Source organism: Vidua chalybeata, chromosome 2 (genome assembly GCF_026979565.1).
Source record: "Vidua chalybeata isolate OUT-0048 chromosome 2, bVidCha1 merged haplotype, whole genome shotgun sequence".
Taxonomy (NCBI): Eukaryota; Metazoa; Chordata; class Aves; order Passeriformes; family Viduidae; genus Vidua; species Vidua chalybeata.
Window position 1 is genome coordinate 28,372,855 of NC_071531.1, and position 16,913 is coordinate 28,389,767.

The following is a 16,913-nucleotide window of genomic DNA, read 5'->3' on the forward strand; positions in this document are numbered from 1 at the left end:
GGTCCGCCGGAGCGAGGCTGCTCTAGGTGCGTGACTCTGCCCCTCGCCCACCCCGGCCGAGGACAGGAGGGATAGGACGGTGTATGAAACTGCTGGTCCTCAACTCACTAAGTCCATGACCGACTAGTCAACGCTTCTCCGCACGGTCCCCGAACGAAAGGCGGCTGGTTGTCCCCAGCCCTGCCATTGAGCGTGTAGGCGATCACCTTAAGGGGTTAGGGCTGTCTTGGCGCAGAGGCTACCGCCGCACCCTCCTCCCCTGCCTGCCATCGGGCTCTGAACTTTCCGGTGGGGTAAGTTCTCCTTTAAGAAAACGAACTGTTCCTTATGCATATTTAAGGCTGTTTGTCTGCAGTGCCCAGCTGACACGGGGCTGGAGGCTCACACGCGGGACCCGAGCTCTGGAGAAGTAAATCATCCCCACTTTAAAGGCACCCTCTGCCAGGGCTTCAGTTAGGAACTCCTTGTATTGCTCTAAACGCATGTAAGTCATTGGCGGATGGCGGGGAGGGGTGCTGAGGAGACGGAAGAGGGAGACTGAGCCTGTTTAGGGAGATAAGTAGGGTGTTTTGGTAATTTCCATCACCAACATCTCCCTCCACCTCCAGTTCCCACCTCCCCCCCCCCCAAAAAAAAAAAAAAGACAAAACCCATTGTCCTTGGATTTTAAAAACCAATTAAAAACTATTTTTTATTATTACTATTTTTCGCCCAGCCTAGTGGCTCCTGCCCCCCTCAACATGCCTGGATCCCTAAGATCAGTGAGGTTTCCAGACTTCCTCCGTCTTTTTGTCCTGCACGAGAACGCTTTGCTGGGTGCGCAAGTGTGCGTGTGAGGAGCGGAGAGGAGCGCCGGGAGGGTAAGTGGACCCCTTGCTGTAGCCGGGGGGGGGGGGGGGGGCAGGAGGAGACCTCTCACGTCACCTGCGGATCAGAGGACTCCTCCGTCGCGCCGGGGGTGGGATCCCAGGCTGTCTCTTCAGCCTACAGAGAGCGGGGGAGCCTTCCGAGGATGCGAGTGCCTTGGAAAAGCCCCCTCCGCAGTTAGGCACCCTGCCACTTCCGCGCGTGTGTACTTCTGTACGTGAGTGCGAAACGACAAAGAGTATGTGAAGGTCAGGCTTGTGAGCTTCCACTGCAGCTCAAATGGGAAGGAGCAACTTTCAGTGCTCTGCTCTTAGCGGTTTCCTGCCTTTTAAAGTGAACTTGTTCGAGTGTGTTATTCAAAATGTGGTTCAGTAGTTATGCCTTCAAATTAAGTTGCTTCTCCGTCCTCATCGGGAAAAGCAGACATGTGTCCTCAATTGTATAGCATATATATATATATATAAAATCTACTAGGTACTTTATGATTCCATCTGGAGAAATTAAAAGCCCAGAGCTGTAATGTTTATTCTTACATAGTTTACAAAAAAAGAGGGAAATGTGTGAGACACATGTCTCCAAATATAACCAAAGTGCTTTCCCTTCTGGTTAAAAAGTTGCATGCAAATGTTTTCATTTTAACACTCCCTGACACCTGTACTTTTCAGGGAAACTTTTCTTGGCATTAGTGACGAAGCACCAATAGTTCTTATTAATGAATTAATTATTATTATGGCTGTTGAATTGACTTAAAGTGCTTTGGAGGCGAAACTGATCCATGTTAATCAGTTACAATTAATTGTGTTTCAGCTGCTGTGTCAAACACAGTTTCAGAGACGAAAGCGAGAAGGCTGTGCATGGGATGTAGCGAAGGGGGTGATCCTGGGACTCTTCCCGGCCCCCTTGCTCAGAGATCTCCTCTTGGGTTGCAGAAACTGGCAGAATGTTGTCCCGGTGCCCGAGTCAGGTCACACAAAGGTGAGAGGGGCAACTTAGGTGACAAACTCCTCTTTCTCCTACCAAAAGCTGCAAAGATTAAGAGAGTCTAGGATTTAGGAGCGCAGCCCCTCAGGAGTTCGCATTACGGGGAGGGCAGCGGGCGTGGGCTTTGCTGTGCCGTCTCTGCTTGGCCGCTTTGGTCAGGGCTTTTGTGTTGGCGGTGGAGACAAGGAGGCAGCGGTGGGCAGCGAGGCCTAAGGGATCCACAGAGTCCTCTCGCGGGGGGGCGACTGCATCCCGCGTCCAGGAGCATCTGGGGAGAGGGAAGCGGGGGAAGAGAAGAAAATAGTTCCCCGAGGGGACAAGCGACAGCTGGGCCGGGCACTGTGAATGCCAGGGAGTCCAGAGGGACGGCCGCAGGGCCGAGGGCAGGAAAAGCCTGGTCGCGCACACGGGCGGCCAAGACGCCAAGGGGAGGGCTATTCTCTGCCGTGCCGCTTCCCGGCCGCCCCGCCGCCGGCGAGACCTGGGCGCTAGGGGTGCCGGGCGGGCTCAGCGGGGAAACCTGGGGACGAGCAAGGCCAAGGAGAGGCGTTGAGACAACCGGGCAAAGCCTGGTAAAACTCCCAGGGTCGATGTGCCAAGGGGAGGCCCGAGGATCCCCGTTTGGTCAGCTGGTCGCAGGGGCGGCCCGTGTGTGCCCAGCACGGCGGCTGCAGGGGAGCATCTCCTCCACGAGGCGTGGAGCGCGAAAGCGGAGCGGGCACTGGCTCAGGTGGACCGGGTGATGGTTGGGGTCGACCTGGCTGGACCGGGGGCCGCGCACCGGCTGCCCACATCCCCAATGGGAACTGGTGGCGGGGAGGGGCTGGAGCCGAACTCCACGTCTTTTGCCAGGGAAACACAGGATTTTCCACAATGATAACTACCCCTCTTCACAAAAGTTAGGGGCGGGAGAGAGGGAGAACTGGAGGTTCTCCCCGGGCTAGGCGCCTCACCCTTGCCCTGCCTGCCCCTTGGCCTCCGGCCGCCGCGGGGGTGAGCCCGTCCTGGGCGGCACCAGGCATCATCAAGTACCTTAGAGATTTACACTTCGCAAAAGTAAAGCTTTCCCCCAGCATTCAATGTGACTTTTTTATATGTCAGTCCGCAGAAAGGCAATTGGGAAACTCTATTCCCTCCCATCCTCTCTGGAATTTTGTTGCTGGGATTTTTTTGCGGCTTGTTTTTTTTTTTTTTTTTTCCTTCTCTCACTCCAGCTCTTTCTCAAAGACTTCCCCCTTCCTCCCTCGCTCTCTTTTTTTTTTTTCTTTTTTTTTTTATTCCCCTTCATCACATTGACTCTACTCAGCTCTCAGCTTTTGCTTAAGATGAGCAAGGAAAATACCAAATCACTCTACCCTGCAAATGGACCTTTCTTGGAGAAAAGTAAAACAAACAAACCCCATTTTACCTGCAATAGAAGATAGCATACAAAATTATGCACACACACACACCCGCCCCCCCCCTCCCCCCGTCCTATGTCGAATGCAGCTGTAATTAATTGAAATTTGTGGGAAGAGATGCGTTTTCCACGTGTGAACGTAACAGCTAAGGTCAATCGGGTAGACAGGACACCTCGTTCCTGCTCATCACGGGTGGAATTGTTCTCTCCAGCTGGGATGGGTGGTGTTGCAGGTCTCGCAGAGGTGCAGGATACAAATCTTCGGTTTTCGTCTATCACAAAAGCAGGCTTCGTTGGATGAAACACCCATATTAACCAACTTTCTGCCTCTCCGTCCCTAGTTTTATTTATTTTCCTTGGATGCGGGACCGAGGTGGTAAAAACCAAACAAAAGCACTTGCGTTTTTTGTCAGCACTTTGTCGTCGGGGCAGCACCCGCATTAGATTATTGCCGGGGATTTATTTGCATGCAGCTGCAAACCCACAAGCCGGCTGCTGACCGCTGCGCATAAAGGGCTGCCGGGGCCGGCCCCTGCCCGGCCGCCGCGGCTCCCGGTGGGAACACGGCCCAGGGGCCGGGGGTGGGGGGAGGATTTGGGAGTGGGTTTGCTCCCGACACGGCCCGGGGGGATGGTCACAGACCCGACAGCAGCAGGGTCCCCAGCGCAGCCAGAGGCTGCAGGTGCGGGGGATGGGGGGGGGGCGGGGGCGGCGCCGGCCCGCAGCCCCCCTCCCCGCCACCCGGCTCGCCCCCAAAGGCAGCCGCAGCTCCCACTGGCCTTGCTCACAAGCACATCCAAGAAAAGCTTTTCCTAATGCCTATGTCCCGGGGAGAAAAAAAAAAAGGACCGGTGGCGGATCCTCGGGATTTCTCAGAGCTATTTTCAGTGCTTTGAAATTTGTAGTAATGTTGATGTTCTTTTTTCCCCCTCTTCTCCCCTCTCTTCGGCCCAGTAGCGTTTGGCAGCGTTTGACGAGGGAGCTATTAACCTTTGAAGCAAGGGCTTTAGGTTCAAACTATCTCCTTCGCAACCCGCTGTATGCCTCTCCCCTCCCCACACAGGCACGATGCGAGGATGGATTTGGCTGCATAGGATCGATGTAAATGTCTCCTCAGGCCTCCCTCTACCTCGGGCTACACTACCAAGTCTCCTTCATCTTCTCCCGGAGAACCCAGTAAAGGCGCAGGGTTCCTGGAGCTTGAACTGGCTCCCCTCCGAGCATAGAGGGAGCAAAACCTGCCTCCGAAGCGGGGACGGCTCGGGGACGAGCCCCACGGCAGCGCTGCCGTGGTCTGGCCCGTCTCTCTCTCCGTGAGGGGAAGGAGGGGGTCAAACCAGCTATTCGCAAACTTAGGGGGACTTCTGCCCGTCCCTCTGCTCCGACGGCTAGCATGGGACTGTAGGAGAAGGGGAAGAAAACTGAGCTCGGGGAACTTAATTATTTGTCAGAGGAAAGAGATGTTCCCAGTCCATGCAGGCTCTTTCGACTGGGCGTGAGCAGGAGCGGCCCCTCCGGGATTTTCTGCCAAAGACAGGGGGCTACGGAGCGGGAGCTCCCAGACAGGGAGGGCAAGGTCAGAAAACCTGTCCGGGAGGGAGAAGCTGGAAGGGCAATGGGAATACACACAGACACACGGAGGGTCACGTTCGCCCCTCGCATCCCCACAGCGGCGCGTGGAGATGTCGCGCTGTCCCTTGGCCAGGCCACGCCGCCGCAGGGGAAAATCCCTGCGTGCTGGCGGGCCGGGGGCGGGCACGGCCGGGGCGGCCGGAGGGCAGCCCACCCTGCCGGGGCGCCCCGTCTAACGCCGAGCTCCCCGAGTGCGGCCCGGCCGCGGTAGGGATCTGGCCGGGCTGCTCAGGCACAGGAGGGGGTGTCTCCAACCCCATGCCCCCAGAAAACTGGGGAATAGGAGGCTGGACTGCATGCACAAATTAGGATGCGCCTGTGGGCTACAGTGGGCAGCATTTGTGGAGAGCAGGTCAGTAACACGAGTGGCCAGGGAAAGCGCGGGGAAAGGCAGGAAGGGATGAAACCATTCGCTGACTCCTTGCGGAGCGGGAGTGTGTTGTCATCTTTGTTTTGGTTGTGATGTTTTGTTTTGCAGGAGATTGGGACAATAGCTGGAGTGGATTACTCATTCCCGTAGGCAATACTTCCCTGTATGGGCTTCAGGATGCAGTTGGAAGCTTGGGAACAAAGCGGGCATCGAATGTCAAGGTAACTGGTCCCCTTCCTTTGTTTATGCTATTGTTAATGACGGGGCTCACTCAGCCCTGGCCTCAGCCGTGCTGTATGGCATTAATGTTGACTTGAGAGAATAGGCAGGGCAATTAAAACCCAAATCCAGAACAACAGCAGCATCCAGCCCAAGCCCAGTTCTTCAGGTAAAACATGCCTCTTCTGGGCCACTGAGAATGATATAGTAGTCTTGCCTGGTATTCATAGAAACATACACACCATTCATAAAATTAAACACATCACTATACAGCAATAACACGTAGGGGAGACACTGTAACCCTGTCTTTAGTATCAAATCAAAAGGGAAATGGCATTATTTTCAAATACCCACATATTAGTATGAGGGAATTCTCATCAGGATAAAAAAATTAAAGAAACTAATAAAATTATTATTTTAATTATGATAATCTAAAACTAGTAGAAACCTGAGTATTTATTGACTAATTTTCTTCTTCTCGAGGTAGCGGATGGTATTTAAAGTTCAACATTTCACACAGCTCCTTGTTTAGTCTAATTTTCTCGACAATCTAGGCAATTTCAGCAAACTGGGTTAAAAATTTTGGTACACATCTGAGTATGGATCTGCATAAAATAGAGAAGGCAAGAGAACTGGGGAGAGGATGTTTTATTATTTTGAGAAAGGAGTGCATGTTTGCATTTGTGTGTGGATGCATATGTGTGAGAGAGAGTGAGAAACAAATGGAGAGATTTGCACCTTACATTCGATCTGTAGCTTTAGTGTGGAGTCTGAAACAAATATCTATTAGATTTCTCTGAAAAATGTCCCAGTCAAGCAGACAGACCCCTGTTTTGAATGAGGGCTCCAGGTGATGAAAGAAATTTATGTTATTCTCAAAGAATTCTTTATCAACTCTTTTTTAATTTTTTTTTCTAGGAAGATTAATTTCATCTCTCCTATCCTGGGCCCATTTTCTGTCAGTGAAGGGATATAATAATGATCAATGCCCAGTACTTCTCATATCTTTTGTACTTGGTAAATATTTGTAATGTTTTGAATGTGGAGGGGAGGTGAAGGGATGAGCCCAATCTCAGCTTCAGAGGATCCTCATGAGTACTCACACAGAGGGGGGAAAAATCCAAACAACCAAGCCAACCTGTTCAGCAGACCTTCCAGTCCAAAACTCTACAGTCATGCAGGTAGTTTTTGTATTTTATCTTCCTGCTTGGTGAAAATGTCTGCATACATCAGGCTATCTGGGTTTATGCGACCAGCTCCAGGTGTACATTAGTACTCGAGTTGAAAATGGGACCTGGAGTTGTTGAGCACACAGGTCCTGTTTGACTGTAGTGTGGACTGAATGCTGTCTAGTCAGCTGTATGGAGTGGTGGCAGGGAAGTAGCTCCAAGTATTTCCAAAACTAATAACAAAAAGGTTACTATATATAAAATGTTTATACAGCCCACATTCCCTCAAGTTGTTTAAATTTCGGCTTGATGCATAAATATAGCAGACATACACGGTTGCCCATTAGCCAGTCCCTGCTTTTCAAGATCATTTCAGTTTGAAAGAATGGCCCCAAACTCAAGATAGTCAACAAGCCTTTGACTTTCTCCACTCAGTGTGGACCTCAGTAAGAAATAGCATCTGTCTTTGGCATTTCACATGAGTATTGCAGTGCCTTGACATTGTGTTTTAAGAGCAGGCCTACTACCAGGGAGAGTAACAGTCCCCAGCTGGTTCCCCCCTTCTAATCCATTTCCCCCTTCTCATCTTAGGATCCTTTTGAGAAAGAAATAGTTCTGCTAAGACTCCATACTTGGACTTTGGAGGGCACGGCACAGTGGTCTGATATGAAAGCACTGTCCCTGCAGATGGAAACTCTCCTCTGTATCCTGTGCCTTGCAAGAGAGGCAGCGAAGGGACACGTGAAGTAACCAAGTATCTGGCATCAAGCCTGACAATCCACTTCACACTATGTGAAGGAAAGTTTGTTCCAAACCACATACTTTGTGGTGCTCAATACTAGTGTCAAACTGGTTTGAACTGTCCCAGGTTTAAAATAAAGATCTCCATTATGGTATGACAGTGAACTTGTCTTGCTAAACTTTCCCTGTTTATGTTGGAGGTACAGAGCAGATGTAATGCTGTCTTTTCACCCATGGATGGGCGCAATAGGAACAATTCAGAAAAGTTCTGTTTAGCTTTTCCCCCCTTGCAGTTGAAAAAATGCAAGCTCTCAGAAACAAGCCTATGTTTTAAGGTACAGTTTTCAAAATGTGAGTGGGAAACATATGTACTGGCACTATTCAACAGCTCTGTAAGGGCTGTGCTCGAATTTTGGCTTTTCATCTCAACTTTGTTAGAGAGTGATGCAAAATGGAATGGAACCTGATTATTTGTGCTATAGCCTTGTGATGCTCATCCTATAATGTTGGGGAGAGAAGCAAAACACACTGCTAAAGCTTTGGGTGAGCCTGAGTTTCAGGGGGACTCTAGTCTTCACAGGTTCTCACTTCACTGCCTTTCTTCCCTTAGTATTTGTTATATGGGATTTTTTTTTTCTGCTGTTCTACGATTCAATCCTGCTAAGAGAGAGAGCTCCCTCCATCACAAGCTCACATTTGGAAAATGCCTGCCCACTTCGACTGCCCCCCTTCAAGTCGAAAGGGAGAAAAAGGGAGAAAAGAAAACCTTAAAAGAGAAAGAGAGAAGCGGGGCGGAGAGAAGGGGGAGAACCCCTGATTCCTCAGTGACCTGCACAGCCCGGACAGACCTCCAAGATCCCTTCCGCCTCCTGCAGACAAGCCCCGATGGAGAGAAAAACCCCACATGTCTGAACTTTTAACGTGGCTTGGGGTTTATACAATTCAGGCTCAATTTTAACAATATCGGGGGGGAGGGGGGGGCGACAAGGGTGAGAAAGTTTGGATTTAACTCTTCGTCGCTAAAAAATCACCACAACCCAAACTCCCAGCCATCAGCAAAAGAGCCCAGCGTCCCCGGCAGCCGGTGCCCTCCCGCCACACAACGGCGGTGGCTGGCAGGGAGAGGCAGCCCCAGCCCTGGCTGCCGGCACCCTGCGTGCAGCGCTGCCCCGGGGCTCCCCTCGCTGCCCGCGGAGGGGGCCGCCCTCCCTCCTAACGCTGAGCGGGGACAGCAGCCCTGCCTGGGGTCTGCGGGGCTGGCATGGAAGTTTTTTGGTACTGCTAAAGGCACACACAAATACACAAATATATATATCTATCTATCTATATATATATAGATATAGATATAGATATATAAAATACACACACGTCTTTATATATAGATTCATATGTAGGTGTCTAGTCTATGTTTAAATTATTCTATCTATACACACAGTCCTCCTCTGATGAGGTCATTCTCCCATATATATGAGATTGGGTGTAAGATGGCAGAATCTAACGCCAAGATCTTATCACTACCGATCTAAAAGCAATATAAAGTAAATGTTAGCAGAAGGGGGAAATAAATTTTGGAGAGAAACATTCAACAAGGTGTCCCTGAAGGCTTTTCCCTCGCCCTCCGCAGCCGATGTGCCCACGCACTTTATGCCAAAGAGAGCCATTTCTGCAGAAGAGACTCCTGTTTCAGAGCAAGGACAGACTGCACCCCTCATCGTGGGTCTGTGCGTGGCAGGGGCTGCGCCTTGACATTTTTAATGTCCTCTTCCCTTTCCCGAGCAATGCTCTCCTCTCTAATGCGCTAATCGGCTGCAGCTTATTTATTTTTATTTTTTTTTCCCTTGTGGCTCCAAATGTCTTAATTTTTTTTTTTTTTTTTTTTTTTTTTAATTTCAGGAAACTCAAAACGGAAGGGGGGAATGCTACTTGAAAGTGTGACTCAAAGAAAAGGTTTTGCTTTGCAGCCATCAGTAACACCAGGAGACAGCTCCATTAAAAAAAAGTAGTTTTCCACTGCTCTTGAAAAGCCGTTATTTTTTACATCGCTTTTAGGAAGATAGATTAACAAAACATCACATTTCAAGCCACTCTGATCTGTAATTAAATGGAGGAGCCGGTTTGTATTCTCCTATGGCTTTTACAGAAGTTGCAGTGATCCAAAGTCAGGTTGCTGTGTCAGAGTGGCATTTTTATTAATGAGAATACAAAAAGCTTGCATATTCTTAGCCCGGCTTGAATTTAGTTGCTAAGCAACCGCTGTATGGTAATTCATCCGCGAAATTTAAATCTTGGAGAAAGGATCCTGCGTTTTGCTGAATGGTCGCCACGAGGAAAACAACTTGTGGGACCCGCGGCAGCTGCCGCCGCGGCACCGCGCCGCCCGCCGCCGGCTCCCCCGGGCCGCCCGCCGCCCCGGGACGGCCCGCCGGGGACGGAGGGCAGACGGGCAGCAGCAGCCGCCCCGTCGGCGCTGCCGCGGCCCAGCCTTCCACGGGTAGAGGAACGCGGCACCACCGTTTCCCGACGCGTGGCACGGCCCGGGCCCCGCCGCAGACACCCCGGCTGGAGAGGGGTGAGGGAGACACGAGTCCCGTGGCAGCCCCGAGGGCGAGGCCCCGTGGGCACCACTGCGAACCCGGCTGCTCCTTTGGTGTCGGGCAGGACGGGATGGGCGACGAGCCTTCCCCCGTTCGGCCTTCACCCCTTAGCTTTTTGTGTCGCCAAAGCCTCTCAACCAAAGAACTCCCTACTGCTGTGTCATTGACACCGCGGGGCCGCTCGCCGCCCTCCTCTCCCCTCGCTCCGCCGCCTATTGAAGGCTGCGCCCGCTCCATTGTGCCAAACTGCAACTGAAAACACCGATGGGGCAATAACCACCTCCCTGCATCTCATCCGATCGCTCCATCCAGCCACCCATTCCTCTCGCCAGAGGCGACCAAGCTTCTGGTCAACCCTGGCATTAGCAAAATGAATCCCTGTCCTCAAGCGCTCGCCCCACGCCTGCCTCCGAGGTCGGGACTTGTTGCGCCCCTTTTAGAGTTTGATTAATTACCCTGGAACTTAAGCGAACTAAAGTACATGTGGCGAAGAAGCCCACGCCTACAGTTTGTCCTGCAGCTTGCCAGTTACAGAGGTAATCTCTACACTCGCTTCCAAATCGGAATGTGCATCTCTGCCCTTCAGAAAGGTATCCCTGTATAAATATATAGAAGTATCGATTTTGCTGTAGCTTGAAGATGTTGATCATTTATTACAAAAATAAACGAATAAATACAACAATGTATTGTTGCTTTCAACAGGATAAATATTTTACAAATATATAATTTAAAAAACCCAAATTTAATTGTTAAAGTTATTTAAAATAGTACACTCATTGATAAAATTATCAATAGTATATACTGCATTTCATATTAGAACCAATTATTCTCTAAACGTTCCATTTAAAACCGTTCATACAAAACAAGTTATGAGCATTGTAATGTGCAAACACGAATAACTACATTAAAGCATAAGGATTCTGTAAAGATCACTTTCTGATAGGAACTGCTGCGTTTTTAAACCAAAGTAGACCTTTCTGCTAAATTTCGGAATATACGCAGACCAACAGCAGTGACATGACTATTTTAAATACACCTGAAAATGATTTATTGTGTAGAGAGTCGACGGGGGAAGGATGGGATGTGAGTGAGAAGACTGGGGCGTAATAGAAGACCGCAGGATATGAAAATGTAAACTATAAATAATCACATCTCGGGATTACCCAGTCTGATCAAACATAACTTTGTAAAACATTTGGCTTTCCTTTAGGCAGGGGAAATAAAAAGAAATAATAATTTAAAAATAGAGTAAAGAAAACGATGCTGACTCTATTACCAAGCACAGAACACTGATATTATAAATGAATACAATTACTAAATTCATTAAGAGATCTGGCGATATATAACAATATTTTCATTATTTACACGTGTAACAATATAACCCTTAGCGCAAACCCTCTCACTTATTATCTACCTCTTGCTATCTCAGAGACTCACAACCCTGAAATTCCTAAATACATTCAAAGGATTCAGTTTCTCGGGGGCGGGGGAGGGGGCGGAGGGGCGGAGGGGGGAGCGCCCATGGCCTCACTTTTTGTGCATAACAAGTCCACGGAACGCGCACATTTTGCCGGTCCCTCCGACCACACGTTACTCCTCCAGCCTAACCCCCAGCTTTTCGGAGGCAGCAACCCGCAAAGGTTGCCTTTTAATAGAAACCAGCGTGAAGCCTAACGTTAGCTCTTTGTTGCCATCCAAATCGAGTAACCAAATACCGCTCCGAAATTTAAATAGACTTTCTCCGCGGGTAATACAACTGCTCCCCTTCGTGTGTGAAAACAGGATCCCACCTCACGTGTCAGTGGTACCCGGCCCCCGGAGGGGAGCCCGGCCGGGCCGCCTGCACGCCGGCCCCCGCCCGGTCCTTTTTCCCTCCCCAGCTGCAAAATCAGCCAGCAGCTTCTGCTAAAACGAACAAAAGAAATAGCGTCCTTTACCCTTTCGGGTTCTCCTTCCCTTTGTTGGGTTGGCTTCTTCCCCCACCCCCCCTCTTATTTCCTCCGTGTCAGTAGGGCCTTTCGGATTTCACAAATCAAACCGACGGTGATATTTACTACGAGCTGGTGTTAAAATAATGCATCCCGGTGCGCGGCTCCCAGGTTGGCTTTGATTTATGGACTTACACAAGGCCTATCTGAAAGGAAGAAATGGTTGTTGTTCCTACAGCAGTTTTCTGGGGGTTTAACCCCTGCCTCAACAGCACGTAGAGAAGCAAGGCAGGAGGGAGGGGGCGCGGAGGAGGGGAGGAAGAGGAAGGTGAAAGGAGCCACAGACGAGCTGGATCATAAAAGAAAATCTTATTCTCCAGCAGACTATCAATGGGGGCGGGTGGACGCATTAGATGCAGCTCTCTACTTCCCACAACCTCCCCGCTGCAAAATGAAGAGAGTTGAGGTGGTCATTCACTTGTCCCTACATTACAATAAATTCTAGTGGATAAATATGACAGGTCAGCTAGTGCATCTATTGGCATCTCCAACGTTACTGACACACGCGTGTGTTTGCAAAGAAGGCATGGCAGCGCTATGGCAAAGTGGAGGAGAAAACTAGACTACACCACTTCACACCCCATAGAAAAACCTTAAAACAACAACAACAGCCACAGCAACAGCAACAACAGAAACGGTGAACTAGGCAGACCGCACGTGGGATGTTGAAAGTATTATTCTATATATTCGATCAGAAAAAAAATCCTTTAAAATTATAAAGATAAATTAAATACAAATATTAATACATAACATAAAATGAGTCAAAATAAATTATAGCTCAGCCCCCCTTCTCCCTCTTTGCCTCCCCCCCTCCCCCCCGCACCTTCCCCCCCCGTCTAGCCTCAGTTTGGAAAGAGAGGAAACAAGACTGAACTTTTGGAAACATCCCTCTTAGCACCGGCCACACGGGACCTGAGGATGCGCTCAGGTACCGCCCGCGCCCGAGTGCCAGCCTAAACCGAGGCGCCACAGCCCTTTCGGGGAGAAGGTGGCATTTGGTGAGCTCTAATCTCGCCGTTCTTCCCGGTGACACAGGGTCCCCGGGGCTGATGGAAGGGACCGCGGACACTCGGGCTCGGCGGAGAGGCGGGCAGGGGGAGAGCCCCGCGCCGGGCAAGCAGCAGCAAGGGTGAGGCGGGGGCACTGCCGGGGAGCACGAGCCGTGCAGCCGGCAGGTCGGACCCTCGGTATTTCTCTCACTTTAGCAGTATGTCCCTTCAGAGAACTTTTTTGTTTGTTTGTTTTTCGACACAGTGTTTATGCATCAGACACAGACTATTTCATTCTAACAAATTTATTTTCTCAATCAGCTCTTACGGAATCACTACTCAAATTAAATTACAATCAAATTATCACATCAAAAGATACCCTTATTACCTAACAACTGTCCATATTTTCATTTCATTTTGATTTGTGCTCGTCTGAAAAAAACACGTAATACAAGATCTGGGGAAAAAATAAATTACCGTTTTGCAGCAGTTCATAGGTATTCTGAATAAAATATTAAAAGAAGTCATTTAATGAAAATATAAAGCAAATTTTTTTTTTTTTAGATCAACAACGGATCTAACAATTCTATATTGCCGTCTTTTTGAAAAGTCTGTTTATTAAAACCTACCAAAAACACTGCTTGGAAATGGCAGTATTATATAATCACATCCACAGCACCCATTCAATCAAAGTTGGCAACGGATTTAGGAGAGGAGAAGTTCAGATAAGTGCAGCTGCAGATGCTCAGTCCTTCTAAATCCCTTTATCTGAATCAGTCCAGAAATAAAAAATAAAAATATTAATAAAAAAAATATTAGCAGTGGATTTTTTATGACTCTTCCATGATGATTGGCAGCCGTCAGGAGCAGGACTTTGACAGCCCTAAATTATTTCCCTTTCTTTCCCTGGTTCCTTTAATTCATGCAAAGTCCTTCTACAGAGCTCGAACTTTAGGGACCAACAACCTCTCCTTCTCTCACCCTCCCCCTGGCGTCTGTCCCTCCCCCCTTTCTCTTCAGGGTCAGTTTTCTCCGCGTGCGGGCATTTATTTCCATATTTTTGTTCTATAGCTATACCTATATATATAGATAAATATATATATATGTATTTGCTTCCCTATTCAGCCTGCTTGTTTTTAGTGCTGTGTGCATATTTTTTTTCCTGGAAAAAGTGGACCCTTTCATTTTGCAGAATATATAGATATATAGATATATATGTTTTCAGAGTGGATATCTGCCTTGCACCAAAATTCTACGGTTTGGCCAAGAAAAACAGGGTGCTAGAATGCAGCAGTCACTCTCTGATTAACCGGATTATTTTTTCTTCTGCTTCCCTTTTTTTGACTGCTCCCATTGAAAAAAAAAATTAAAAAGAGGGAGAGAGAAAGGAGAAAAAAAGTTTCTGTGATTCATAGAAGAGAGCCCTTTTGGGGATGGGGGAAAGAGTGCGGGGGGGGGGGGGAGAGGAGGAGGGGAGAGAAGAAGCGCAGACAGTGGTGTTCCTTACTGCGAGAAGGGAATAATTTGGAGAAAAATAAAAACAAAAATAAAATTAAAAAAGCCCAAGCCCACCTCCCAAGCCCTTTTCCCACAACCAACCAACCAACCAACCAACCCCCCGGCACATCTGCAGTTTTGGTGCATTATGCATCTCCACCCCGTTTTCCCAACACGGTCTAAACGCTCTCGCTCGGATCGACCTTCTCCACCGCTCCCTATTGGTATCGATCTTATATATATATAGATGCACGCATATATCCATATATATATAAACACAAGCAGTCTGAACGAGCCTGGATCGTGTGTGTGTGTGTGTGTGTGTGTGTGTGCGCGCGTGTGTGTCTGTGTGAGCGTGCGGCTGTGCGCGGCGGTGCCGGAGCCGGTGGCGGTGCCGGCGGCGGTGCCCGGCCCGGCCTGGCCCGCGCTGCCCGGCCCGCCCGCGGTGCCCCTCACTGCACGCTGGTCTGCAGTCCGTGGTGAGGGGGCGGCGTGTCGGAGTTGACGGTGCCGACCTGGGAGTAGACATCGTCGGGGGTCTGCTGCTGGATCCCCGGGGGGGTCATCCGTTTCTCTTTCTGCCTCCGATTGCAAAACCAAACCCTGACCACCTCCTTCTCCAGCTGCAGGCTGTCCGCTAGGTTCGTAATCTCCTGGGCGGAGGGCTTGGGGCATTTCAGAAAGTGGCTCTCCAAGGCCCCCTTGACACTCACCTCGATGGAGGTCCGCTTCTTCCTCTTCCTGCCCTGGGCGGCGATCTTGTCGATGCTGGTGGGACTGCCCGTGGAAGAGTCGGCTTCCTCCAGCCACTTGTTCAACAAAGGCTTCAGCTTGCACATGTTCTTGAAGCTGAGCTGCAGGGCCTCGAAGCGGCAGATGGTGGTTTGCGAGAAGACGTTGCCGTAGAGGGTGCCCAGCGCCAGCCCCACGTCGGCCTGGGTGAAGCCCAGCTTAATCCGCCGCTGCTTGAACTGCTTGGCGAACTGCTCCAGGTCGTCGGAGGTCGGCGTGTCCTCGTCCGAGTGCGGGTCGTGGCTGTTGACGCCGCCGTGGTGCGGCGGGTGGTGCCCGGGGTGCTGGTGGTGGTGGTGGTGGTGATGCCCGGGGTGCTCGCCCAGCTCCGGCGTCTCCCCGCGCACGAGCCCCGGGTGCACCAGGCTCTGACCGCCGGGGGGGGGGCTCAACATGCCGTTCACCGTGAAACCCCCGGGCTGCGAGTAGAGGAGCGACTGCTGCTGCTGCTGCCCGCCGGCCATGGAGGGTAGGTGGGCGGCCGCCGCCGCCCCCCAGGCCGCCGGGTGCCCCTGGTGCGGGGGGCCCAGGTGGGGCGGCCGGTGGTGCAGCGCCGCGCCCGAGTGCAGGTCGTCGCGTCCGCCGCTGCCCTTGACGTCGGGCGGCGGCGGCGGCTGCTGGGGGCTGCCCGTCATGCCCACGGGGCTGCCGGACCAGGGCGAGCCCGCTTCGGCGGCAGCGGCGGCGGCGGCGGCGGCGGCGGCGGCGGCGTGGGGCAGGGCTGTCACCCACTGGTGGGCATGGCTCAGCATATGGCCGCCGTTGCTGGCGGCCATGGCGCCCGGCATGAAGTCGCTCTGGACCATCTTGGCCGCCGGGTCGCCGCGGTAGCCGCCCGCCACCGAGGTGACGGCCACGCTCCCCGGCTGCATGCCGCCGCCGCCGCCGCCGCCGCCGCCGCCCGAGTCCGCGTGGACGATGGAGCCGGCCGCCAGGATGCCGTTGCCGGGGAGGTAGGGGTTAGAGGTGGCCGCGGCCATCCCGCGCCCGCCGCCCGCCGCTCGCCCCCGCCGCGCCGCAGACGCCGCTGCGCCGCCGCCGCCGGCTGCCGGGCGCCCGCCGCGAGCGCCCTTGCCCGGCGCTGCCGGGGCCGCTGCCGGGGCCGCCGCCCGCGCCGCCGCCGCCGCCGCCGCCTTCCCAGCCTCGCCGGGGCGCCGGGGCGCGGGGTTCACCTGCTAGCGCTCCGCTGCGCGCTCTCCTCCGCCCGTCCGCCGGCCGTCCTGCCTCCGCTCCGCGGCGCGCTCGTTGCGGTCGCCGGCTCTCGCTTCGCCTTTTATATTTTTTTAGCTTTACTTTTTTTTTTCCAAAAAAAGAGAAATATTTAGCTGTACATGTAGTTTTCCTCCGCCTTCTTCTCGCCTGGGTTTGCTGCTCGCAGGGAGGAAACCAAACAAAGGCTAAAAAGCGAAAAAAGGGGGGGGGGATCAAAAAGCCCCCGTGCCTTCTCCCCTCCGCTCCCCTAGGAGTACATCTCCTCCTCTCAGCCTTCCCCTCTCAGAGTGAAACTTTTCCTTTTCTTCTTCCTTTAAGGCTTTGTGTGTGGGTATATTTTCCTTTTTTTCTGCCTCTCTCTCTGTCTTTCTCTCCTCGGTTTCTCGATCTCCTTTTGCTCTGTTAATTGCAAGTTTTGTTGATGTCCTAAGAAAACTTCCTGTGATGATGATGGTGGTGATGG

At 51.5% G+C, this 16,913-nt stretch overlaps 1 protein-coding gene and 1 long non-coding RNA gene across 4 annotated transcripts; one reads left to right on the plus strand and one right to left on the minus strand.

Annotated features, from left to right (window-relative positions):
- The first annotated feature begins 380 nt into the window (after positions 1–380).
- Positions 381–7,533, plus strand: LOC128784743 (uncharacterized). Of its 2 annotated transcripts, XR_008429598.1 has the most exons (6): positions 381–484; positions 716–860; positions 1,675–1,842; positions 5,358–5,470; positions 6,387–6,485; positions 7,229–7,533. It is a non-coding gene; the product is annotated as an uncharacterized LOC128784743 (long non-coding RNA). The 2 variants fall into 2 exon arrangements; XR_008429599.1 differs by lacking the exon at positions 1,675–1,842.
- A 5,705-nt stretch (positions 7,534–13,238) lies between these two features.
- Positions 13,239–16,218, minus strand: POU3F3 (POU class 3 homeobox 3). Of its 2 annotated transcripts, XM_053935572.1 has the most exons (2): positions 15,160–16,218; positions 13,239–13,717 (listed from the first exon to the last, which is right to left on the minus strand). In XM_053935572.1, the coding sequence occupies exons 1-2, from the start codon at positions 16,216–16,218 to the stop codon at positions 13,655–13,657; spliced, it is 1,122 nt and encodes a 373-aa protein (XP_053791547.1). In that variant the 3' UTR covers positions 13,239–13,654. The 2 variants fall into 2 exon arrangements, with proteins under 2 accessions (XP_053791547.1, XP_053791545.1); XM_053935570.1 differs by having other exon boundaries at positions 13,239–16,218.
- Between the last annotated feature and the right edge of the window lie 695 nt (positions 16,219–16,913).

Excerpts from the sequence above, each read along its gene's own strand:
- POU3F3 (XM_053935570.1), bottom strand. The coding sequence starts at position 16,218 with ATGGCCGCGGCCACCTCTAACCCCTACCTCCCCGGCAACGGCATCCTG.